Source organism: Elephantulus edwardii, unplaced genomic scaffold (assembly GCF_000299155.1).
Source record: "Elephantulus edwardii isolate Elephantulus edwardi_28Jun2011 unplaced genomic scaffold, EleEdw1.0 scaffold00252, whole genome shotgun sequence".
Classification (NCBI taxonomy): domain Eukaryota; kingdom Metazoa; phylum Chordata; class Mammalia; order Macroscelidea; family Macroscelididae; genus Elephantulus; species Elephantulus edwardii.
In genome coordinates, this window is record NW_006400002.1 from 1,732,903 (window position 1) to 1,760,696 (window position 27,794).

Consider the following 27,794-nt stretch of genomic DNA (forward strand, 5'->3'; position numbering starts at 1 on the left):
CATAAATATGTTGTTGTTATGTGCCGTCGAGTCGCCTGCGACTCATAGCGACCTTATGTACAACAGCCCTAAACTCTCTCTGTCCTGTGCCAATCGCATTGTCTCCGACACTCCCGTCCCAATTACCCCAGTCACTGAATCAATCCACCTCATAGAGGGCCTTCCTCTCCTGCGCTGTCCCTCCACCCTCCCAAGCATGATGAAATGAATATAGTCTTCATTAAAAGCATTTAGGGGGGAAGGAAAAATAAGCATTTACGCTAAATTCAGGGAGAAGAGTCAACTTTGCTTTAAAAAATAATTTATCTGGGTGATTGCCTTGCTTTATTATTATTTGTTTTACAACAGCTTTGTAAAATTTTTTTTACAACCCCGTTAATAATTTAAAAAGGTGATAGTGACCTAGTCCGTAAGGCGTTACGTTGCTCACCTCCCGGTGGTTCGAATCTACTAGCCACTCTGCAGGAAAAATCTGTGCAGGCTCTTCCTGTGTGTTTCACATCCCCGAAGAGTATCCTCTATGACTCGACGGCCGTGAGTGAATTATTCTGGTTGTCTTGGGTTTTTTAGTTTACAATTAAATATTTCAAAAATAGTATTACCTAGTCCTTTCTAGTTGGAAGCAGGAGTGGCATCCACTTCCCTAATAGCTTGGCTCTGGAAACCCTATGAACCCCCTTCCTAGTTGGAAGCAGGAGTGTCATCCACTTCCTTAATAGCTTGGCTCTGGAAACCCTATGAACCTGGAGAGAGGATGAAAGTCACACAAGTGTTGAGGTCTTTGTTCATAGGGTCGCTATGAGTCGCCTACGACTTGATGGCGCTTAACAACAACAACAGCCCTTCCTAGGAGCTCTGGTATCCCACAGGTAAGAAACTGCGCTGCCAACCCAAAGGCAGATGGTTCAAATCCACCAGTGGAAGAAAGATGGGCAATTTCCTCCCTTGATTTACAGCCTGCTAGAGGGTCAGCTATGGCTACCCATGATGGGTCCATCTTGACTGCGCATAACAACATCATGAGTTGCCTTTACGAGTTAGGATTCACATAGCACTTTGTTCCTCAGCTTTCCGGAGCCTTCCCCTCAAAACAGCCACCGTTTTCATTAAAACTTAGACATTTAGGAGTGCCCAACTTGGAGTTTTAACCAGGTTCCATCTCACCTCCTCCCATGGGATTTACTGCCTCTGAAAATCCGCTGGGAGGGTCAGTTATTGGGTCGGTTCCGACTCGATGAGACATAACAACATCTCCTCCTTTAGTCCTTTGGGTGCATGTCTTTCCCCCACACGCCCGTAAATCCTTTTCACAGTGGTCCTGTGCCTCCTCTTCGTTCCAGTCCCACTTCCTAGATCAGGCCCAGGCTGCAGACTGACCGGTTAGGCTATGTTAAGAGTGGACCCAGATCGAGCTCCTAGTGGGTGTAGTTCGTTGAACCGAAGCGGCAAGAAGCTGTGCTGCAATCCCGAAGGCACTCAGTTCAAGGCCACTAGCCGCTCTGCGGGAGAAGGATGGGTAGTCTCTTTCAGTGTGATTAACTGCCTCTGAAAGCCCGCTAGAGGGGCAGCTATTGGTCGGTTCCAACTGGACAGGACACAACCCCAACAATAATCCAAAAGTTAAAAACAACTAAACAAAGTGGCAGGTCAAGGGAGTGACTTATCTCGCGGATGGTGAAATACGCCACTCGGGTCACTACGCTTATCATCATTCAGGGAAATTCCAATAAATATAGTCTTCAGGTTGAGAAAGCGCAAGTGTTGCGCTGTAATAAATTTTGTCCCTTTGGAGGCACCGTCCAATTCCGCGCTTGGCCTGGTTTGTGTCATGTGACCGGGAGGTTCCCGAAGCCTGTAGCGGAACGACAACCTTTGTGCTGCAGATCCGAGGGCAGAACTGACAGCGGGTGGGATGGAGACGACCTTGGAGCAGCACTTGGAAGACACGTAAGTTGTCGGAGCTTTTCTGCCTGTGTTGAAGTCGGGTGAGGGTGGTTATAGTAAACAGAGGACCTGAGCTATGCGTGCTCTTCCGTGTCTCGGGGAAGCGACCCAGACTGTCGCCACAGCGAAGGGCGGGGCCGGTAACCCGGAACTTCATCTCGCTGTCTTCATCAGAACTAATCTCCAGGGTTCAAATCCGAGGCCGAAATCACTAGTGATTTTATGCCATGGCCAGGGTTGTTCTTCCAGGATTTTTAAGAAATAGGTTTCACTTTGGCAAAGACTATACAAGGTGGTCAAATCTCTGAAATATACAGAGGTAAATATGAAATATAAAGAGGTAAACATAAGTGTTTACCAGTGATTCCTAACTACTAGCTTGCTGCTTAGGCTGGTTTGTTTGGTTTTTTTGTTTGTTGTTGTTTTTTCGAATAGGTAATGCCTGTGTGAGATTAAAAGTCTTTGAGTAATTCAACAGTTAGGGCATGGGGCTGCTTACAAACAGATTAGGAGTCTACCTAGTAAGAAAAGGTGGGTGACCTAGTTTTAAAAAGTCAGCCATTAAAAACCTTCGGAGCAGATCTCCTCGGACACATGTGGATCAGTTTAAGTCGGGGTGAATTGTTGGGAGTGTTTGTGTGTGTACTTAAACTGGAAAAGTGTACCAAACTTTATAAACACCTTCCATCCACCAATTTTTCTCAACTTCTTATATCCTCTCCAGGAGGCAACTCATATTATTTAACAATTACTTAAACTGTTAAAGCTTCAGAGGCGTTCAACGGTTGTTTTAAATAATATCTTAAAGCATGCATTCAAAAAGCATATTGCGATGGGAAAGTCGGCTGTTAGGGACCACTCCAGGGTACTGAAGAGCAGTGGTGTCTCTCTGGAGACTAAGGTGCGCCTGACACAGGCCATGGTCTTCGCAATCACTTGTTATGCATCAGAGAGTTGGACAATGACTAGGGAGGATAGAAGGAGAATTGATGCCTTTGAGCTGTGGTGCTGGAGAAGAGTATTGAATGTACCATGGCTGCGAGCGACTCGATGGCACATAACAATGACAACTCGAGTCAGAAAAAACTTATAGCTGACCCTTGGGTGGGGTTTCAGAGGCAGTTAGTCACATGACACATGACTTTCCATCCTGCTCCAGCTGAGCAGCTGGAGGATTCGAACCACAGGTTCTGAGCACTAGGCCTTCAGAGATTCCCTGGTTAGCATCATAGTAACATGAAAGTCTCAGCTAACAGACACCTGGTGGAATGCATACCAGGTGCATTAACTGGAAATCAAACCCAGTTCTCCTGCATGGAAGATTATAATTTCACCATTGAACCACCAAGTGCCCCATAATTACATTTTTTTCCTTGAGCTGGAATGATGCAAGGGAGGATTTAAGTTGAGAAACACCTATTTAATACACTTTCAATAGTGCCTGGCACATAAACCAGACCAAACTCATTGTCATCCAGTTTATTCCAACTACTCTTAACCCTCCAGAATGGAGTAAAAGTTATACAACTGCCCCAAGAGTGTCCAGGGAAATCTTTATGGAAGCAGATTGCTTCTCCTTTCTCCCACAGAGCAGCTGTGGGTTTGAACTTTTAAAAGGCAGCCGAATGCCTTAACCACACTGCCCCAGAGCTCCCTGCCAGGCACACATGTAGTCTAGGTGTGTTAAAATAATTCATTAAATTCTTATTTCTCCTTCTGTGATTCTGGAACTAGAATGAAGAATCCATCCATTGTTGGAGTCCTGTGTACAGATTCACAAGGACTTAATCTGGGCTGTAAGTATCTCACATCAACCCTACATTGAATTGCAAAGCATGTGACTTGGAGCCTAGTGTACTGTTACTGTCTAGGTGTTATTTCCTGCACGCTTTCTGAATACTTTTGTGAGAGGACAGATTACCTCCTAATATCAAGATTAAAAAGCTAGATTTTTTTCCCATTAATATCTGGGAAGGTAGAAATGTTCCTTTGCACTTGTTATTTAACTTGGAGCCAGAAGGAACCCAAATAATGATAGCTGTTTTTCTTCTATACCATCAAGTCAGAACTGACACATAGCTGACCTTACAGTAGTTAATCACACAGAGATTGCCCATCTTTCTCCTGCAAAGCAATTGGTGGATTCAAACCATGTACCTATGCATTGGCAGCACAGTTCCTTACCACTAAGCCACCAGAGTAGTTACCACTTAGTTAATGTATACCACACGTCTGGACTGTGTTAGACTTTATATACATTATTTTTTTTAATTGTGATTTTAACAGAAGCATACAGAAACTTGGATTGCCATTCATTCATTGTTGCACATTTTCCTCCCTACTTCACCCCCATTTGCTTTTCTCTTTTAAAAAAAATTATTTCATTGTTGTACAATTCCCTCCCTTCCCTGGGCCCCCAGCCCTTTTCTGTGCACCTCTTATTCTGGACTGTTGTCATGCAAATAATACCTAAGCATATATTCCTTTTAAACTGTTCTTTCCCTCATCTCTTTCAATGAAGTGTTCATTATTTATCCCCTTTTCTTAGTTTTCCCCCAACCCACATGTCAGTTTTATACCCACATGTCACTGTTTTATAACAGTGGCATTATGCAGTTTTTGTCCTTTTGTGACAGAGATATTTCACTCAGCATAATGTCCTCCAGGGTCATCCATCTTGTATGAGTTCCTTGTTTTTCAGTGCTGCATAGTATTCCATCATGTGACTATACCACGGCTTCTCTATCCATTCATTTGATGATGGGCACTTTGTTTACTTCCATCTCTTTGCTATTGTGAACAACACAGCAATAAACATGGGTGTGCACAGATCTGTGGGTGGCAGTTCTGCTTTATTTAGGGTATATTTCTAGTAGTGAAATTGCTAGGTCAAATGGTATTTCTATTTCCAACTTTTTTGAGAAAGCACCATACTGTCTTCCATCATGGTTGCTACATATGTTATTTTTTATTTTCACAATAACCTTGTAAGATACTCCTGCTACTCACGGCTATTGAATTGGAAGCAATTCATAGCAGCCTTCCAGTGAGTTTTTAAGGCTGAAAGAAGACTGCTCATGTTTGTCTCAAGGAGCTACTGGTGGATTCAAACTGCTGTAGAGGCATGGCTTTGGGGTTAGCAACACAAATCCCTATAAATGCTGTACACCACCAGACAAATCTTCCCTAAGTTTCTTAACTATTAAATTGTGCTTGATAAACAGGAATCCTGGTGTTATAGCAGGTTAAACGCTTGGCTGCTAACCCAAATGTCATTATTTTTTACCTACTTCTAGTTCTCAGGAGCCAGATTAAGCAGTCTGCCCCATAAATATTTACAGCCTCAGAAACCCTTGGTGCATCGCTGCTTTAATCCACAGGGCTGCCATGAGTTGGAACTGACTCAACACAGTGGGATGGGTTTGATTTTGGATGCTTAACAACAAGTGAATGGGCAGCAAAATCCAGTGCTCGAAAAACAGGCTTTGTAGTCAAACACACCTGATTTTGACCTATTGCTCTTCAGTTGTTTTTGTTGTTGTGTGCCATCGAGTCGGAACTGGCCTATAGCTGACTCTCCAGCAAATTTCCAGAGGCAGCAAATCACACAGGAAATGTTTTCCAGCTTTCTCCTACAGAACACTGGTGGATCAAACCACCTACAAGTATGTACTACTTTCAATCCATTGGCCAGACAGCTGTCCTCCAGATTTCCTGGCATAGACTGGTGAGCACATCCACGGCTGCATTTGTTGACTGAAACAAGTCAGTTCGTATCCCATCGATTCCTGGGGCCTTATTTTTTGCCAATGCCTTCAGTGCAGCTTCTACTTTCTCCTTCATTACCATTGGCTTCTCCTCATATAGTACTTCTTGGATTTTTCAGTGCTAGTCAGTTCTTGTTAGTACAGTGAATGTATAACATTAATTACTAGTGATTAATTAATGTCTAATTAACCCTTTATTTTATATTGCATTTTCCTTCACCCAAACACATCTATTTAGTAATTTTTACTCCTTTCTTCCTATCCCTGGTAACTGTCCAAGAATGAGTCTGTGTGTAAAGCATTCCTTAGCTTTTTGTAACAGTGGTCTTATACCTTAAGTGCCCTTTTGTGATAGACAAAAGTCACTCAGAAAAATCTGTTCTAAATTCATCCCCTTTGTGCAGTGTTTCATGAATTTGTTAACATTTTTTAGTGGTGCATAATACTCTATTGTGTGAACATACCATTGTTTCTTTAGTCATTCATCTGTTGACTGACACTATTTTCAATTTTTTGGCTGTTGTGATTAATGCTACAATAAACATGGGTGTATGTAAGTTTATATTCCCATTCTAATTTCTTTGGGATACATACCTAATGGTGAGATTGCTGGGTCAAATGGTATTCCTAGTCCCAACTTTTTAAGGAAAAAACAAACTCCTTTCCATTAGTGGTCACACCATTTTACATTCCCACCAACAGTGTGAGTGAGTTCCATACCGTCACCAGCATTTATTGTTTGCTGTCTTATTAAATATTGTTATTATTGTCAAGGTGAATTGATACCTTCATGTTTTGATGTGCATCACCTGATTGTCTTCTCTGATGAAGTATCTTTTCAAACTCTTTGCATTTTGTATTTGGGTTGTCTTTCCCTGTTGAAATACTAGTTTTCTATTTAGAGAGAAGTCTTTTGTTGAATATGTATTGCCAAATATTTTCCATGAGTAGGTTCCCTTTTTGCTCTTTTGGAAGAGTCTTGATGCTCCTAAGGATTTGATATTTTGGAGGTCCCAATCATCTAGTTTATTCTCTGCTGATTCTGCCTTTTCAGTTATTTTTGACAGTCTATGTATGCTATAGACTAAGGGTCCTAAGTTTGCCTCAGTTCTCTTTGATCTTTATAGTTTCAGGTTTACACCTAAATTCTTGATCCATCTTGAATTAAGTTTTTTAATATGGTGTGAGGTATGGATTTTGTTTCATTTTTCTACAAATAGATAACCAGTTTTGCCAGTCATCACTCATTAAAGAAGCTCTCCACTTAATGAATTTCATCTCATTGTCAAAAAGATCAACTCTCCATAGGTGGATTTATTTCTGGTTATGCAAGAATGTTTAAACTCTGAATATTTGCTGTACATATAACTGAAAGGATTAATCTATGAATTTGAATATTTTCACATACTGATCAGTCATTTGAGGAGAAAAAGGCAAAATTTTTTGAAAACTTGTTAAGCTAACAAAAAGGCTGAAATTCTAATGTGGAAATCTAAAACTAAATGAGTTCTTTCAAAAAAATCTTAAAAGATCCAAAAGGCTGTATGTACTGTGTCTGGTCAGTAAATTCAGAGACTCAGTTTAGCTTGTGTTTCCTCTGTATATGGAAATATATTTTAAAATAAAATAGTAACTACTTTTCTGTTCCTAGAACTCAAGATTTAGTTATTAACTACAAGCTAAAACATACATTATTAAGGAGCCGGTTCTATTGATATTTTAAAACATCCAGTTTGCTGCGGGGTTTTGGGTTGGGGTTTTGTTTTGTTTTTTAGTCAGTTTATTTTTATTCTACCTAAATTCACAGAATAGTCACATAAACTGTCAAGGTGGTCTTATATCTGAACTCCTGAGGAAAGCCTTTTCTATCCTTTGAGGTTGAGCGCAATAAAAAGAAATCATACTGCCCATGAGGAGTTGATTAAATAGTTTCAACAAGCCTTCCTGACTGCTTATTGTCAGTCTCACCTCTGAATTTCTTGTTGGTTTCAATAAGTTTCCTGTTTTTTCTGAGAAAACACCAAATGGTGGATGACGCCGGTGCAGCGGGAGGGCCTGGAGGCCCTGGGATGGGAGCCCGCGGCGGTTTCCGCGGAGGCTTCGGTAGCGGTCTGCGGGGTCGGGGACGGGGCCGTGGGAGGGGCCGCGGAGCTCGAGGAGGCAAAGCCGAGGACAAGGAGTGGCTCCCCGTCACCAAAGTGGGCCGTCTGGTGAAAGATATGAAGATTAAATCATTGGAGGAGATTTATCTTTTCTCCCTGCCCATCAAGGAATCTGAGATCATCGACTTCTTCCTGGGCATGTCCTTCAAGGATGAGGTGTTGAAAATCATGCCAGTGCAGAAGCAGACACGTGCTGGCCAGCGGACCAGATTCAAGGCCTTTGTTGCCATCGGAGACTATAACGGCCATGTTGGCTTGGGCGTCAAGTGCTCCAAGGAGGTGGCTACTGCTATCCGTGGGGCCATCATTCTAGCCAAGCTCTCCATTGTCCCTGTGCGGCGTGGCTACTGGGGGAACAAGATTGGCAAGCCTCACACCTTTCCCTGCAAGGTGACTGGGCGCTGTGGCTCTGTGTTGGTGCGTCTGATCCCTGCACCCCGAGGCACTGGAATCGTCTCGGCCCCTGTGCTTAAGAAGCTGTTGATGATGGCTGGAATTGATGACTGTTACACCTCAGCCAGGGGCTGCACAGCTACCCTGGGCAACTTTGCTAAGGCCACCTTTGATGCCATCTCAAAGACCTACAGCTATCTGACCCCAGATCTCTGGAAAGAGACGGTGTTCACGAAGTCTCCCTACCAGGAATTCACAGATCATCTTGTAAAGACTCACACCAGAGTTTCCGTGCAGAGGACTCAGGCTCCAGCTGTGGCCACCACCTAGTGGATTTTCTATAACAAATAAAGTGAATTATGTTCTAAAAAAAAAAATAATAAGTTTCCTGTAAAAATGATCTTAAACTTTCAGAGCAATTTAAATCACCACTCCTTTGTTATCTTTGAGAAGTATTTAGAAATGATGATGGGAATAACTTTGAAAATTCCTTATCTGTCATCACTTCAGTGATTTAAAAACTGTTGTGTAGCTTTTGCACTGATACAACCAGTTGAGTATTGTGGCAGAAGCATTTTGTTTTTATGAACTAGGGGAGAGTGAACTGAATGTTATTCCCCCAAAAAAAGATCTGTGAGAGTTACTTCATTAGCTCCAGACTCATTTTTTAAACAACCAAGTGACATGACACCTCTGTCTTCCAGGCCGTGGGACTTTGTCAGATGAACATGCTGGTGTAATATCTGTTCTAGCCCAGCAAGCTGCCAAACTAACCTCTGACCCCACTGATATTCCTGTGGTGTGTCTAGAATCAGATAATGGGTGAGTAGACGTCAGTAGATTCTCTTGTGTCTTTTTTGTTCAGAAAAACCTAGAGGGTAGGGTGTGCCCTGTGTTCATCAGAGATTCTTTACTCAGAGCCCTGGTAGTGGCCTCAGTATTGACTTGAAGTACTTTGGGGGAGGTGGTTCTTCCCTTGGATTACAATAGGAGACAGGAAGGTGAGGGCACACGAGGCCTCAAGGAGATAGTTTTAGGGCCATTCTCAAGATATCATTAAGCTTGTCAATACTTCACCCGGACACCCTTTCAGGTGCCTCTCTCTTCCTCCTTTCCCACCTCAGTGTGATTTTGAGATAGATGCAGGGCTGCATGGGAGTCCAGAACAGATACTGCCTAGCTTCCTAGAAGGGAACTCTGGTGGTCCAGTGGTAAGGAACTGCACTACCAACCTAAAGGTACACAGTTTGAATCCATCAGCTGCTCTGTGATGGGCAGTCTCATGTGATTTACAGCCTCTGAAGACTCACTGGAGAGTCAGCTTATGAGTCACTTCCAGCTGATTGTCACATAACTGCAGCTGCTTCCCAGAAGCTGCCCAAAGACCCTCTGTGAGGAAGGGGCTGCTCCGAAGGGGTTACTGTCATTGCTACCACCTTATTAAAAGGGAAAGTAGATTTACTATTTTTATAAATGTGAAATGACTGTAACAAGATAGTCCTTAAGTGAGGAGGAGTTGTTGGGTACCAAGTCAGTTTCAATCCATAGCTGACCCTTAAGCAGGTTTTCAGAGGCAGTTAATCTCATGGGAGGAGACTACCCATCCTCTCATGAGCAGCTGGTGGATTTGAACCATTAACATTTGAGATTGTAGTGCAGATTCTTACCACTAGGCCACCAGAGTTCCAAGTGAAGAGTAAGTGTATCTCATATATGTGTGTGTGTGATTCTTTCTGTATGGTAGGATTATGAAATTAGTTTTTTTATTTACCATACTAATAAACAAGTATTGCATTTGTAATTTTGAAAAATGATAAATACATTTTAACTGTATATAATTCTTTTTGATTGGTGGAAACTAGCGACAAGTTCAGCTGCCACTGTAAGGTTGGAGGTTCCTATCTTACCCAGAGACACTGGAATAAAAGTTCGATGGAATTGTATCTAAAAACAAGCCATAAAACCCCTGTGAGGAACACCCCTACTCGACACACATGGGCCACCATGCGTTGGAATCTAATCCAGAGCAAGTTGGGGGGAAATTGTTTATAGTAGAACATTAGGAAGCTTTACTGAGCATCTTCTGCTTTGCTTTTCAGGAACATTATGATCCAGAAGCATGATGGCATCACAGTGGCTGTGCACAAAATGTCCTCTTGACCTTGCATGTCAGGTCTCCAGGGTGTCCTGGCATAAAGACAGAACCTATCGTGTTTATTATCTTAAAGAAAAGTTCTAGTAGTTAACGATATTCATGTAATATTCATTGAGCATTTTTCTTTTATTTAAAAAATACCCAAAAACCATTCTGGTTTAGGTGAAATGAGAGTTTCCAAAGCACATTAATTTCCCATATGCAGACTGCTCCCTGACACTGGTTGCAGTACCCTCGGCGTGTCAGTACCCTCTCCACTTTCATCCCAGGCTCCCTACTTCATTTGTCCAGCTTTCCTGTCCCTCCTGCCTCCTGATTTTCCTGTTAGGCAAATGCTATTTTAGTCTAGCGTGGTTGAATGTTCTGAGGAGCAGTTTGCTCAGGGTATTACTGTGCACATTCTAGGCCTCTAGCTGTTTTTGTCTAAATTTGATGAGCACTTTAGGGCACAGTCTGTAAGTCACTCTGTAGACCCTTCTGTTGTGCTCCCAGAGTGGATGACAGCCAGCCTAGTTCTGGTCTCCTCTTAGTCCTTTGGTTCATGGGTTCCATTTTCCCTTTGAACTATTTGTTCCCTTGAGTCCTTTTCTTTGCTCCAGATGGGAAGACACCAATAGTTTGTTGCATCTTCAGCAACCACTTGAAAGCTTTTCACACATATTATTCCATTTCTTTTAGAGAGATGCTTTTTGGCACTCTTTAGGACTAACCAATCAAAATATTGTTAAGAAAAAAAATCATGTTTTTAGGCAACATGTCCAGGTTACCTTGTATACAGATATCCAACTCCCTCCTCCACCCCCCAACCATTGTTGCAGAGTCTCTTCCAGTCACCACCTACTGAGCAAACTGGGACTGGAATGGGCCTCTGACAGCTTGCTTTCCCATCTGTATTTAGGGCTAGCAGAACACTAGCTATTCTCCAGACTCAAACCTGGGACAGAGTATAGAATTTTGTTATATTTAATAAATCTCTTTGGACAAAGTTTGAATCTTCTGTGGATTCTTTGTCTCAATTGTATTCTACTTTCTGATTATCAAATTGTAACTTTTAAGAAAGCCTTTGGTGGTATGCTAGGGAGGGATGGCTGCCGTCGTTTTTGGTCCCCAGCTTGTCTGAGGCTGCCTAGTTTGCTGCTTCCTTCAAAACTGCCTGGTGAACAGGAAGCCATGGCATTCCAAGTCACCAGGAATATGAAAACTAATGCTGAAAATAAGGGAAAGGTCATTATAGCAGATGCCTGCAGCCACTACTTCAGCCTCCATCCCCGGACCGAAGCCAAGAACAGCTCTTGAAGACACTGGTAATAACATCAGTGAACAACCCCATGCCAAGGTGGCTCTGAAAAAGGAGGCAAAAGCTTCCTTCAGCTGCTAGAAAAATTCTTGCTATAAAAAGTGCTTAAACTTCTGAAAAAGGTACCCTTGTCTTAGCCACAAGTAGAGTGAGAGCCAAACTTCTTAAAAAAAAGCTTTCACCTGAGCCTATTTTGGCAGATTTCTTCTCCAAGCCCAATGAAAACACCTAGATATGCCCCTGCAGAGGAAAAGTTGTGTCGGGCTTTCTCTAATTCTTACAGTGAGTATTGTGGTTACAGAAGATGGAGCTGATCCGAATCTTTGTAGTGAATATGTAAAAGGTATTTATACTTTTCTAGTACAGCTTAAGAAAGAACAAGCAGTCAGACCAAAATACCTAGTGGGGAGTGGAAAATGCCTAGTAGGTTGAAAAGTCACTGGAAACATCAATCCTTGATTTGGTGAATGGACACTAATACACTAAAGAACCCTCTTTTCTGGTTAAACAGCAATTAAGAGTATGTTGATATGTGCTGCCAAGCTAGAACCAACTCATAACTGACTCTCCAGCAAGGTTTCAGGGGCTGTAAGTCCCAAAAGGAGATTGGCTATCTTTACTCTACGCAGCTGTTGGATTCAAAACTCTTATGAGTTGACCAGAACTCACTGCCCACAAGGCCACTACAGTTCTCAGTATAGTCAGGGTAAATCAACGGCTTACAAAATACATGTGACTATCAGGAGCAATGTACTGCCACATCTAAACAAGACTGGCCTTCTAGAACCAGTGAATTCTGCACTGAAGATCTAGCAGAGTCATGGCAATGGTGTAACTTAAAAACTTAACTTGGAAATAGTGTGTCTTAAAATTGACACTGTGGGCTTTCTGGAAGGCAGCTACACTCAACACAATACCACCAATGCACTGTGTACTTTCTGGACAGATTATCTGCTACATTTAATAAAACTTATGGCTCTTTTCAAAAAAGGGAGGGTGCCTTTGTTCGAATATCTTCATAACATCAGTTTCTATGAGATTAGGCATGTCCCCCCGCGTGTACTGCCACCATAAAAAACAGCTAATACTAAGTATATATGATCTGTCAGGGACTCAAGTCTAACAATGTTTCAGATAGTAAAAGTTCAGTAATTAGCAGACTCAACTTTAATGCTCAAGATTTCAACAGAGAGCCTAACATTGAAATAAATGGCCAGGAAGTCTTTTTAACTGTTTCAAAGTAAAGGTCAGCATTATCTTTTCAACCTTTGTAGTTCTCAGAAAAGAACTATGCACAGATAAAAAATACTAACTTTGTAAACTTAGAAAGGCAAATCTGTTCAGCAATTTAATAACTATGTAAAAAAGAAGCTATTAAAACAATTTAAGCATCAGGGATCTCTGGTGGCTCAGTGGCAAAGAGCTGCACTGCCCCTAGCATGCACTCAGTTGGAATCCACCAGGTAGCTGCTCTAAGGGAGAAAGCTGGGTGTTCTCCAATGCCATTTACTGTTTCTGAAAACCCACTAGAGGGTCAGTTGGTTCCAACTAGATGGCACTTAACAACAATAACAAAGGATAGAGTGAACATGCAAATATTTTTAGTTAAGACTTGGATCCTTGAGCTGGTACTTCAATGGAAGATGTTGTACTTCTTAGTATCTGACATATACTATGTATATTTTATTGCCTCATTGACATGGAAACTGTAAGGGCAGGAGCTTTGTCTTACTCAGTTACATCTTCAATAACTAGAGCATGGGTGTTCAAAAAATACTTGCTAATGGATGTAAATATAAAAGAAGTGGGGGTTTTGGTATAAACTTGGCCTTGAAAGAAAAATGTAATGTCTGTGTAAGGGTGGTATTAAGTTCCAGGATTATTCAAACACAGGGTACAGCTCTAAAAACTTGACATCCTGGGTTCCCAGACTGTAAAACTGGTTGAACTAATTAACTTGCATAGTTCCCAGACTTTTTTTGTAACTTCTCTACAGTCGTGCAAACTACCTTTAAGATGTCTGTTGACTGGAAAAGGAAATGTATCTTTCCTGAACTAGCATTTATCTTTTTGAACTGTATTATTCTTAACCATTTGTAAAGTGTACCTAAAGCCATCTGTTTACAAGTGATTGCATATATTCTTTTGAATGTAATTGTGACCTAGCTATAGTAATATGTTAAGTAACCAATAATCATCCTTCGATAAGGAGGCAGGCTTTGGGAGGATTCTCTCTGCTCTCCTAGATCTGCAATAAAGTGCTTTGGATACTGGTGAGTGACTAAGACTATGGAAAAGAACCCCTTGTGTTCACTAACATCTGCAGTAAGAGAGAGGAGACATTTCTAGATAGAGGGAATGGCTACGACAAAGACAAGTGAGAAAAGGAGATTTTTGTCTATGTTACCCGATAAGGTAATTAACTCAAGAAACATGATGTCTATCTACTTTTCAAGAATCTTACATTGCCTTCTGCTGAGTTTTAAAGCAGGGAACAACCAAAGTGGAGCTTTAAGATTAACCTGACATAGAACTGCTAGTAAAACTCACGATTATCTATGTACCAATTCCTACGCTGCAGGACACGTTTATCTTTAAACATGGTCTTTCTGGCCTCGTGTTAATACTTTTTCTAAAATGATTTGTTCAACAGCAATCTTGCTAAGGGATTGCTTGGCCTACTATGCAAGAGAGGTGTGCGAAGGCCCTGAAGGGATTGGCTGATTACTGAGGGGAGTGGTCATTGTTTTCCATTTTCCAACACTTAAAAGAATCAATTCCACAAAAGTGAAGGGAACCTCACTACCCTGTAAAGGAGAACCTAGAGCAGAACTAAATTTACTATGTAAATTTTCACCGAAAACAATACATATTTTTAAAAATTAATCTGAAGAACAACACTCTCTTTAGAACTGGGACCCCAGCACTGAGGTTCAGGAAAGAGAAATGCAAACACTAAAGACAGCCAAGAGTGACAAGCATGAGACGGTGGAAACCAGATCGGCAAGCTGCAATGGGGCTTGCAGACCCACAGAGGGAGCTAAGTTCCTTTGACAGATGGCTAGAAAGTGAAGAGTCCCCAAGCACTGTCAGTGGAGCTGCAGAATTGTAACCTGCCCAAACCAGGCAGAGGTCCAGAGCAAAGCCTGCTGGCAGGCTCGCTCTATCGACAAGTTGAGTGCCCTCTTGGTTGGAAGTTGTCCTAAATGGAAAACTGAGTTCTAGTTGTATCCTATTACCTACAAGTTGATTATGATTCTCACATGTAACATGGGACTTCCCTAGCAAATCCTGTACTCATAAGCTTGGTTTACAAGTTTCATGGAGTCACTGCATATCTAACCCAGCAGAGAAGCAAAGAAGGCCCCAGGGAAGACAGCTCATATCAGAATGTGTGAAAAAAAGAAAAAAGGGAAAAAAGTTGGAGATGGTAGGCCTATCTGAGCATCTCATGGCGATCAGCTCTGGATGGTGGTGCTGAGCCTTTGTGAAATTAGATGAGTTCTGACATTACTGCTACCTTTCATGACCCAAAGTAATAAAGCCAATTTCCAATGAATTCTTAATACATATTATGTACATACTAAGCATGTAAGTAATTTACATGCATGTACATTTACTCCTCTTAATCCTGGAAGTTATTACCTTCATTTATGAGGACTTGGAGAGCAAAATATAGCAAGATCCAGTAATTAGCTCAAGACCAAATACAAGGGGGGAAAGTGAAGTGACAAGAAAGGGAGCAAGTAATATTAGAAGCTAAAGATACCAATTATCTAGGTGGTAGGAATCAGATACTTTAGAAAGCAGACAACCCAAACAAGGAAGGGTTACAGAGAATAGATGACAGCTTTGATTTTAGGTATGTTGAATTTCTGACAGGACATCCTGGTGATGCTGGATAATCAATGCACCGAGTGCCCACTGTTTACTGGGCCACGGTACAATGAGTTGATTAGAAAATGGCTTTCCTAGGCAATTGTTTTGACATATGGCTGGGTGGGGCTATGACAAGGATGTGAATGAGGTGACTAGTACCTTTTAAGTGAAAACATGCCAGCAAGGCGTGTAGACAGATACTAGTGATGAAATTGGGCAATCTTGCCAGCCCACCAGGCTTAAACTGAGGAGGTTTAGAGAGAGATGGTGAATCTCATTACCAGCAAGAAAGCAGCAGCAGAGAATGCAGGACATACTTCTGAGTGACAAAGACCAAACTGTGCAGGACTTGAGAGGCATGACCAGTCAGACTAGGACATATGAGACCAACAGCAGCAGTGGAGAACTGGAAACCAATGTGAGCCAGAGCTGGTCTGCCACTGCTGCCAAAACCAGAACAAGGAGCCTGGAGATCATTAATTTGGCAGAACTAAGAAAGCCTTGTAACACTGACCTGAAACCTCAGGGTTATGAGCACACTTGAAAAGCTGTCCTGACTAAAGAATTGTGTCCAATCTCACTTGTAATCTGTTAACTTCCCCAATAAACTCCGTAATTGTATGGTTCTGAGTTCTGTGGCCACTGCAATGGATTAGCAGAACTAGCAGTAGAGCAGCAAAGGAGGGACGACTGGTATTAGGATTGAAAGTATATGCAAGTATGGGGGACATGTCTGAGCTCATGGAAATTGGATTTGTGCTATGGATGTTCTTGATGGGGGCTGTTCCCCTTGGTGGAATTAGTGGAAGTTAAGTGCCACCAGCACTCTTTACTAAATACCTTCTAAATACAGTATTTAGAAAATACATTCGAAATTCTTACCCTGGCCTTCCAAACCCTACCTGGGTTTGGAAGTAACTCATGTTACTCTGCTTCACTTGCTGGCCTTCTAGAAGTCAGCTCCCAGAACTCAAGTTCTTGCCCATGTTCTTCATGCTTACCATTCTTGATCTAGAATGTCATGTCCAGTTCTTTTTGTCCAGCTTTCCACTTGACTATCTCCTTATCATGTTGGGTACCATAGAGTCAGAACCAACCCACAGCTGACTCTCTAGCAGGTTTTCAGAGGCAGTTAATCTAATAGAAGGAAACTGCCCATCCTTTGTCCATGGAGCAGCTAGTGGCCTTGAACCACATGCCTTCAAGATTGCAGCGAAGCTTTTTGCCACTAGGCCACCAGAGCTAGTTCTTAATGTCTATGGTCTTTATTCAAAAAGGTCTTTTATTAACATATGATGTTATTTCTTCTAGCACCTAATGCAACCAAATCTAATTATTTTATCATCAGACTCCCCCAGTCAGACCAAGGACTGTCTTGATTTGCTCACCTATCCTCTATTCACTTCCTACTGATGCTGTAACAAATTGCCAGATTTAGCAGCTTTAAATAACACAAAACGACTGTTTAACAGTTTTGAAGAAAAGTGTAGTCAGCCTCACTGAGCTGAAGTAAAATCAGTAGGGCTGGTTCTTCTGAAGGCTCCAGAGGATAAGTTGTTCCCTTGACTACTCCAGCTTTTAGAAGTCATTTGCATTTCTTAGTTTGTGGACCTTTCTCGAGCTTCAAATCTCTCTGGACCCTTTTCAAATCTCTCTCAGAAGCCTGTATCTTACTTTCTTCTCATTGACCACATTATTTGTTGTTGCCTCTCCTTTAACACCTATCTATATATGTAACAAATGTTGCTCAGTCCTGAACCAGCTTCATAATTATTAGTATATCTGAGCCCACAGTGCAGGTATGTCAATCCATCTCACTGAGGTTGACTCTCTCGCTGCCCTCCTTGTTAAAAGGACCCTCATGATTTCACTGGGCTCATCTGATAAACCAGGATAATTTCAAGATCCTACATTTAATCAGACCTATCGTCGAGACAGAACCGACCCATAGATGACCCTCCAGCAGATTTTCAGAGGCAGTTAATTGCACGGGAGATTGCCCATCCTTCCATGGAGCAGATGGTGAATTCAAACCACGTGCCTTCAGGATTGCAGCATAGCTCCTGACCATTAGAACTCACATTTTGCCACAATCCCACTAAGAATTAGAATCTGAGCATCTTTGGGAAGTCACTTTTGTCTACAATGTATGTTCTCCCTCTACTTCCACCTGGGACATAGGCAACTTTTCACTGAATAAAATGAACACACTTTTCATTTATTCTTTGCAGACAAGTGTTGGAGATTGTGAGTCAAAGGATTTCTGCTGGGAAGAGTTCATAACTGGAGACATTGGTTTTCTAGTATCTGTAAAACCGAAGGTAAAGGAGGATTGTATGGAGGTGTTCTCAAGACCACCCCCAGGTTTGATGGTTTGTAGTAGGACTCATAGAACTCAGCATATAGCAGTATTCACAGCTATTCTTCATTAAGTTGAAGGACATAAAGCAGAAAAAGCAAAGGGAAAAGGTGCATGCAGCAGCCTGGAAGAAACCAGGCACAAGCTTCCAAGCATCTTCTCCAGTGAAGTCACCCACGGACACACTCAGCTCCTCCAGCAATGACTTGTGATGACTGAAATACTGGCAGGCAAGTCAGTTCACGAGAAGCTCAGTGCCCAGTGTTTTTTATTGGGAGTTGGTCCTATAAGCACTTTTAGCAGAACATGCATCAAAACTCCAACTTCCAGAAGAGATGTTCAGCTTCAATCACTGCTTCCACAAAGAGTTGAAGCCCAGTGAGTCACCTCTATCATGAAGGGAATAATAAGACACTTCCCCAAATCTAAGTTAACAAATAAGGGCCAACCTTGCAAAAACACCTTTCCAAAGAGAGAGGTTTCAAGTCTGCTTCATTTTCTAGAGATCTAGTAGCCTTAGTCTGTAGGGAACGGAGTCGTTAACCCAAAGGTGGTGTCTCCGATGGTTCAACTCCACCTGTGGCTCTGCAGTGGAAGGATGCACAATCTCCTCCCGTGCGATTTACAGCCTCAGAAACACACTAGAGGGCCAGCTATGGGTCTGTTCCAATTCAGCAGCACTAAGAAACAAAAAATGGTGAGGATAAGAAGAGTCCTAGTTACGAGTAAAATATCTTCATTCTTAGATGGCAGTGTTGTTTTAAATTATAAATCTGAAATGCTAACATAGTTAGGGCTTTATTTACTAGTGGATTTCAGAACAATAGTGATGATTTTTACAAATCATTATTTATTCTTGCTGAATAGCTTTAGGGCCAAGGGTTAGAAGGTTAGAGTAGGAAGAAATTATTTATGTTTAACGACCTTGTAAGCTTTATTAAGAAAAATTTATTTACAAAATTGGTGACTTTTGAGTTGTGGTGTTGGATGAGAGTATTGAACAGTGCAAGGACTGTCAAAAGAACAAACAGGTGTGTCGTGGAGAAGGTGAAGCCAGAGTGCTCGCTGGAGGCAAGGATGGAGAAGCTTGACCTCACACCCTTTGGGCATGTTGTGAAAAGCTATTCCTTGAAGAAGAACATCATGCTTGAAAAGGTGAAGGAATGATGAAGGAGAGGAAGACCCTCAACCAGGTGGATTGACAGTGATTCCAACACCAGGCTTGAGTGTGTCAGAGATGGTGAGGCTGGCACAGGATAGGACAGAGTTCAGATCTGATGTGCTTAAGATCACTGAGTCATACTAAACCAGACAGCACCTAACAACAACAAGGGTTATTAAGTCTATCAGGTACAGATGTCAAAATATTAACTAACATCCCAAAGGTGGCTTAGAATTCTTTGCTCTTGATATTAGGCCCCACCTGCTTCAGAAGATTTTTAATGAAAAAAAGTGCCAACAGTATAGCTATTAAATGTACTTTACATACGTTAACAACCTTGCTAGTCCTCATAATAAACTTGTAAAACAGTATCAGTCATAGTTTAGTTTGGGGAACAGACTCAGAGAAAGTAACTTGTCCAGTGAAGCTTTAAAAAATGAAACTAAACCAAAAATACCCAAGGCAAAATCTGGAGTTCTAAGCTGCATTTACCACTACAAGTTTCTTTAATGAAGAGGCTTTTTAAGGGTATGCCATGAATCATCACATAAATGACCCCATTTATGATCAGGAATTTTAATTTTCTATACCATAGAACTTAATTCCACACAGGGAGAGGGTTTTCTTTGGTATGTTAACAAGGTCTTCTCTGTATAATTGTTGTTATATATTCTCATTTGGAAGCAACTCATAACTGACCCTCCAGCCAGTTTTAGAAAAACAGTAAATCACACTGGAAGAGATTGTGTATCCTCCCAAGCACACTACCAAGTCACCAAGACTCTTGTCTGCACAGAAGAGGTAGGTCTTCAATCTAATCACTCTTCTGATAATCAGCTCTTTGGACCCATAGGTCAGGTTCCAACTCCATAGTACATAACTTGCAGGGCAAGTACACAGAAAGAAGCAAGAACAAACTGGGGAAAACAGATTGCCAGTGATAGGAGAAACAGATTACAGAAGATAGAATCTTTTTCCAGGAAAGAGTGACTGTTCCCTTACAGCCCGTGTCCTCAATTCAGGTTTTTAGGCTCCTGAAAGGATGAGAAATCTGTTCTTTAAAGCCATCCACATGTGGCATTTCATCTTGTGCTCACATAAGCCCTGCTTTAAAATAACAATTATGATGATACACACCAAAAAATAAATACAAATGAAATTTTTAAAGTAAACCAGTCCTACCAATGTTTACTTTGAAAAAAAAAAGTTTCTGGAGTACATTAGGAACTACTACTCTTGCACCTTTTGAATTTTTCCCTTCTAGTGGTTTGAATCCACCAGCTGCTTTATGGGAGAAAGAAGGGCAGTCTTCTCCCATGTGATTAACTGTCTCTGAAAACCCACTGGAGGGTGAGCCAGGGCTCGGTTCCAACTCAATGGAACATCCTAACAACAAAGTACTCTGTCCCTGGGCAGTGCAACTATTCTAGTGCTTGACTTCTACTGGAAAGGTTGGTGGTATGAACCCAGAAGCACCTCTAGAGACAGGTTTGGGGTTTGCTTATGAAAGGTCTCAGCCTTGAACATCCTCCTGTGCATATGAGTAGTCACTATGAGTGGGAATGTGCTGGATGGCACTGACACCCATACCATCTCCAGACAGGGACAGAATGTCTCACACTGATACATTTAGGGCATCTTTCCCAAACCATTACTGTTGTTGCTGATTGCCATTGAGTCAAGCATGACTCACAGCAACCCTATGAACAAAAGGCCTGAAGCCTTTCTATAACTGTTGTCATTTATCGAAGTTTCTAGTTTCCAGAGGCATGTTGTTTAGGAAGTGGATGCCATGCCTGCTTCTAAACCTGTCTTAAACTGGGAGCTCCACCAAACACTGTCCAATATGGCTGGGCTAATTCCTATCAGCATTTCAATTTTTTTTAGGCTAATTCTTATCAGCATTTCAATTTTTTAAAATTTATCTATCTGTCTGTCTATCTATCTATTATTTGGTGTACTGTCGAATTGGATCCAACTGGCACAGGAGGAATTTGCCCCTCCTTCTTCAGCGGAGCATCTGGTAGATTTGAACCACACACCTTTAGAATTGCAGTGCAGCTTCTTGTCACTAGGCCACCAGAGCTCCCCTAGCATTTCATTTAAAAAAAAAAAAATTTAAAGAGCCTTAAAAATAAGTCTTTTGCTTCTTAAAAACACAAACTCACTACCACTGAGTCAGTTCTGATTTCTATTGATCATAAGGTTTCCAAGACTGTACATTTCAATGGGAGGAGGTTGTCCATCTGTCCCTCAGCGAGACTGGTGGATTTGAGCCTCTGGCCTGAGTTTACAGTCTAACATGTTACACACTGTATCACAAGGGCTCCTAAGAGGAAGAAAATGACCTAATTTGCATATCAACTTGTTAACTGACTCTGAATGGTAGTTTACATTTCCTAGAATATGCAAATCCAAACCCTAAAAAGGGATCAATATACTTCTGAGGAATTGAATTGTTGCAAACAGTTATGATTTTTTGTTAAGTGAAAGACTGAATTCAGACTCCATCTGGTCTACTGCAACATACATGGAGCATTATGAGTCACTCAACATGGTAACTGCTTTCTGTCCATTTTGATGGCAAACACTTCTGTGTTCTAGGAAGGAAGGAAGGTGATGAGGTGGGGCTATTCCACCAGAGCTCCCTTTCTCCTTTCAAAGAAGACAGACAGCTAAAGATTGGCAGATTACAGATTTTCCTGATAAAACAAACATTGGCTTAAAATATACATCAGTTTGGGTGTCATTGTTAAGTGCTATCGAGTCATTTGTGACTCATAGTGACTTTATGTACAATAGCTCTGAAGCCTTCCCTGTCCTGAGTCAGTCTCACTGACTCCAACACACCTAACCCCATTACCCTAGTCACTGTATCAATCCATCTCATCTGGGTCTTCCTCTCCGTGCTGACCCTCCACCTTTCTAAGCATGAAGTCCTTCTCCAAGGACTGGTCCCTCCTGGCCACGTGCCCAAAGGATGTGAGACAGAGCTTAGGGAACAGAAAAAAAAAGGCTTTTGTTTAGGTGAAAGGCAGAGCAGAGGAAGGAAATAAAGTTGAACTAATCAAGTAATTTTCTAGGACACTATACCATTTCCAAAATACAGTAACAAAACACCAGAATTATTAAAAATTGTTACAAATATATATCATTTGAGGGAGGTATTTAGAGTTATGGCAATCAGGTTACTAAAAAAAAGCCATTAAAGAATGGGAATGACTGTATGAAACACTATGTGAATGAAGGATAGTGTGAAACAGCGTATACAAACGCTGTAAGCAATCCAATATAAAATAAAAAGTTGAAGAAAAAAAAAGTCCAAACATAATGTAAAACAAAAAAGTCATTAAAACATCCTAGAATACCAAATCAATAACTGGAAACTTCAGCCAGTGCAGAAAAAGCCACTAAAATATATAGGCTGAACTGAGTGAAGACTGCCCACCAGATGCTCTGCTGGAGAAGGAGGGGTAATCTCCTCCTGTGCCAGCTGAATCCAATTTGATGGTACCCAACAAGACAGAAAAAAAGAGAGAGAAAGAAGGAAAAAAGGTCTTTTGGAAAGTTGTGTTTATAAAATAAGTAAGCCTTGTAGATATTTATGGAGAGCTCCTGAAATACAAGTATACTTTAGAAATATGGAGGGTTCAATTCTAGACCACAACAATAAAGCACACATCAAAACTCTGTTTACATTATACTACATAATCTATTGGTAAGGAGCTGCACAGCCATCCCAAAGACATGCAGTTCAAATACACATGCTCTGCAGAAGATGGGCAACATATTCTTGTGCAAGTAAAGCTACTTAAAAGCCTGCTGGAGGGTCAGCTATGGTTCTGAGGCAATGGTACAAAACAACCAAAAAAATAGTCTATTAAGGGTGCATTTTAAAAGTTCCTAATACTGCAAAAAGTATTAAAATGTGAGAAAGACACAAAATAATCACATACTGCTAAAAATACAGTACCTGTAGACTTAAATAAAGTATCTTTATGTTAGCATTATTACTGGCTCGACTCACCCACATTTATTTCACTTGTTTTTGAGCTTCCTCTGAAATATTCTACCTTCTGGGTAAGAAGGCCTAAAATCAGACCAAATAATGGGCTTCCAACTAACATTAAAGTGAGAAAAACAAAGCTTTTACAATACCCTATAATAATGTGAAACATTTTAGAATACCTTAGGCAAAAAGACTCTTTTGTAACTGATGATCCATTAATAGACTACCTTTTCTACTACGTTCTACTTCTATTTAGATGTTTGCTTACAAAGTTTGTGTGCATTGTGTTTTACACCATTCATTCATACAGCATTTCATAAAATCGTTCACATACATTGTTTTATAAATCACCATGGGACGTTGCCCACCTTTAGCCTCTTTTCACCCTGATCCATTTCCTTCAACCCTCCTTCCACTCACCTAATTGTGCATCCCTGTGGGTTTGCCCCTAGCCATCCTCATCGCTCCACTCCCATCCGTTTCCCCCTCAGGTTCCCACACACGTTTTACTAGTTATTCTATTCTTTACTCTATGGGAAGGATATCTACTAAAGACTTTGATGCATTAAGTGAAAAAGTAGAATATAATATTCCTAGTAACTAAAATTCCTCTAAGCTATCCTTGAATCTTCTGTTGCTCATTCCTATCAGTTCTTGCAATTTATGGCAGGAACTGTCTCCTCTTAGGCCATATCACTGAAGATCGTAATACTGAAGATCAGATCAACTAGTGCGAGACGTGACCTCTGACCAGCTCACCTAGACAAGAGGAAGCACTGTAAAATTCCTCACATTCTGCTTTGCTGACTTCAATGTAATTCTCCTGTGGTGTCTAGAAGACACAAATTTGTGAAGCTCCCACCTGTCCCCTATACACTGTTGTACAATAAACTTTTTCCTTTCTCACCCATCTTTAAAACTGATTTTTCAGTGGCAGGAGAGACCTGCAGTTTTGTGGTGAATCTTCTCTCCTCTACTAAGAGTTATGTCTTCCGGCACAAGTGTCTGCATTGACCCTGCCTTGGCTCTTAAAATGCCCACATGGTTTCCTACTGCCAAAGGGGCCCTTTAGAGTAGTGAGAGAAGATCTTCACCCTGAAACCCACAGCATCCCTTTTCAGCAGGAAGTAGCTAAGAGAATATGCCATCCCCTTTTCCTTATGAATCAGGGTGAAGTCTCTCTCAGGGAGGAGTGATAGGGAATGGCAAAGGACACACTGACAAAGGAGATTAATCAGAACTGCCTTCGACAAGCACTATGGCAATTGGACAATTAAAACAGACATGGTGGGGGAAGAACGAACTGGGGAGGAGGGTAGAGAAAACAGTGCAACAATGAATGAATGAAAACCCAAAATCTCTTTAAATGTTCATTAAAACTAATAAAATTTAATATTAAAAAAATGTCCACATGGCTTCACAGTACAGGGGAATTCAATGAAATTCTATAAACAGTTTGTGTTTTCTCCCTGAATAGCCTCATCTGTGGAAGATTCCTTGGTTGAGTACCTTGTCACAGGTAAATGGATACGGCATTGTGCATGGGGCTGGTATTCTATGAAGTGCTGGTTGGATGACAAGTTCTCTTCCCACCCAGCCTGTTCACCAAGTTTTCTTGTCTGTCAAATCTTAGCCTTTTATTAGTTTTCCTCTCTCATATTATTTCTCTCTTGACGAACAGCAGTAGTTGTTGTTAAGTGCCATCGAGTCATAGGCGACTCATAGTGACCTTATGAACAAAAGTCCTCGACACTTGCATGACTTTTTCCCTTTCTCCAGGTTCATAGGGTTTCCGGAGGCAAGCTATTATGGAAGTGGATGCCACTCCTGCTTCCAAGCTTGTTTTAACCAGGGAGCCCCACCAAACACTGTTCACTACAGGTAACCATTATTGCATTTGACACGTTAGTGTCAGCGTTCAGCTTCACACCAACCACAAGTTACCTCTGTAAGGAAAGTGGACACACCAGGGCTATATGACCTAAATAATGTTTCACCAAAAACAATTAAAGACAGGTTGGGCCCTACAGTATTTTAAGTTACCACCTGGAGCAAGCTCTGCGGGCTCCGCCCTTACTTCCCCTTATTTTAAGGCTTGGGCTGCCTACCTACTTGTAAGAGGAAAAAGAGCAGCAACACACAGCAAAAAGGACCCCAGAAATTTCCCTTGGCTTGACTGCCACGAAGTCGAGCCGCCATCGAGATGCCAGCCACCCCGCCAGTCAGTGAGCCAACTTCCAGAGCGGAAGGAGACAGTATGAAATAAATTATGAGATATTATTTTGAGGCAATATTTCCATGTCATTAAGAAAAAGTCTCCAAGGAACTGTTGAAGCTGTGTGAACTTGTCAGGTGAAATGAAGCAGAGGCCTCTGAAATTGGAGACTGAAACATTTTATAAGCAACTTTGGCAACAAGAAGAAATAACGTAATTTAAAGGGAGAAAAAAAATATTATAGTGGTTTTAAATACACACCACATAGAAAGGTGAAGTTTAAATCAGTTTGTTAACAAATGCAACTACTTCTAGGATTTGTCCTAAGAATATAAAGAGAATGAAACATCATGTTGAAAAGGAAAACCTGGCCTGGATGTTGAGACGCATGGACTGTACTCCATTTCTTGTTGCCTAAAAGATGGCTCTCTGAAGACTCAAAGCAGCCTACCAAGCTCCTCTTTTGAAATCCTTGGCATTTGAATATAAAGAAGGGGAAGTGGGATGGCAGGTCAGGAAACACCAACAACCATTGAAGGCATTTGGGTGTGCACTAAACCAGAATGTTAAACATCTCTCTTGAATGAAAATAGGTATGTTCTCAATCATTTGCTGACTCTTCCTGCCCAGCAGTCATGACTGATGCTGTGCCTTGGATACAGGGTCAGAGTTTTGGGGATAATTGTATTTTAAATCATCCTAGAAGATAGTACTGGGAAGTTAACAGAAGAGAGCTGGACAATGAAAAAGGGCAACAGAAGAAATGCTGGCTCTGAGTTGTGCTGAAGAGTATGGAGTATCCCAGATTGCCAAAAGAACAAACTGGTATGTCTTGGAGAAGGTCCAGCAAGAGTGCTCCTTGGAGGCAAGGATGGCAAAGCTTGAGCCTTCACACTTTGGACATGTAGCTAGGTGAGGCTGTTCCTTGGAAAGTGACCTCGTACTCGGAAAGGTAGAGGGTCAGCCAAGACGACTCCCCAGAGAGGGACTGACATGCTGACCTCAGCAATGGGCTTACATGCATCAGAGATGATGAGGATGGCACAGGATAAAGAGGAGTTCACACTGACTGAGTTCTACTCAACTTGATGGCACTTAACAAGTGCTTTAAGGTGGTTTTGCTGGCTCACCCAGCATATATGCACGACTAAGTGTGGTTCTCCTAATAGAGAATGGGATATTGCTCAGCTACTTCCTGTCCCCTTCCCAAATTAGTGTCCCCAACCAAACGCAGGCTAAAATTAAGACTATAGTATATTTCTGATATAGCTGGAGAAAAGGAGAATGATGTGGATTCTGAAACTGTTAGCTGGTATTTTTCATCATTTAACTAGATTAGGCACCCTCCTGGAAAGCCTTTAGATTGAATGACACAGGGGTGACTGGAATTAGCAGCACGTCCACAATAGAACGCTGGTCAATTCCCATACCATAGTGTTCTCAAAGAATTCCTGTTAATTTAAAAACACATAGAACAAAAGCACTCTTTCCCTCCTCTCCATAGTCATACATTAACAAGCTCATAAGGAAGGTGAGGATAGTTCACCCATGTAGACAATCTATAAAATGGTGGGGAAACATCATATATCTCCCTAGTTATAGAGAAGGTGAAAAATCAAGAAAGGATTAGTATCAAACTCTTAATCGGAAGGTCATTAGTTAAAAATTAGCTTTTTTACAGAAAAATGAGGGAACTTTTATCTTAGAAAAGCTAAAAATAAGGAACCTAAGAATGCCTTTTTGGGAGTTGCCGCATCGGGCCCACTGTTCCAAACCATGGGGAGTACAGGGTTGGCACTGTTGTGAGGAAGAATATTTTGCTCTCCCAGTTTTCTTCCCAATGACAACCTTGACTTCTACATTATCCCTTATTTGTCACATTTAGGAACAATGCCCTAATAACTAGGTTAATAAGTATGTCTCCCTTCTTGGGTGTGATTGATGCTGCATATAAATGAACACACACAAAATAGTGGATCCTTCAAATGTTACCAATTCATTCCATATTAATTGCCCACATAGATAATATACTTAGATGAGTATGTTTACGCAAATAACTGAACACAGGAAAATTCCACTCTTCAAGAATTCCCTACTTTAAAATGATTTAATTCAGGAAAGGCAGTTTTCTAAATTCAGACTTCAGTGTAACAGACTTGTTTAAAGCACGGTCCACTGGGTACACCCATGGTTTTCATTTGGTTTTGTTAATACTGAATGGAAGTGAGGATAAGTAGTTTCTGGTATTCTACACATTTCCCAAAACCTCTTGAGAACCACCAGATTACAGTGAGCATACTTGGGAATGAAACTCACATGGACTATGAATACCAAAATCTTAAAAAGAAAAGCTTTTTGTAACTGTTAAAGAGATCAACAGACTAAATGGAGTAAGTCTGTGTATAATTCTAAATATGTGCAAAAGATAACACAGCTTTTTCCAGGAAAGGGA

At 41.3% G+C, this 27,794-nt stretch overlaps 1 protein-coding gene across 1 annotated transcript; it reads left to right on the plus strand.

Annotated features, from left to right (window-relative positions):
* The first annotated feature begins 1,906 nt into the window (after window positions 1-1,906).
* On the plus strand, window positions 1,907-10,426 carry LAMTOR5 (late endosomal/lysosomal adaptor, MAPK and MTOR activator 5). The gene is made up of 4 exons (XM_006899301.1): window positions 1,907-1,947; window positions 3,679-3,740; window positions 8,971-9,088; window positions 10,366-10,426. Exons 1-4 carry the CDS (start codon window positions 1,913-1,915, stop codon window positions 10,424-10,426), a joined length of 276 nt encoding a protein of 91 aa, XP_006899363.1. The 5' UTR covers window positions 1,907-1,912.
* Window positions 10,427-27,794: the final 17,368 nt, after the last annotated feature.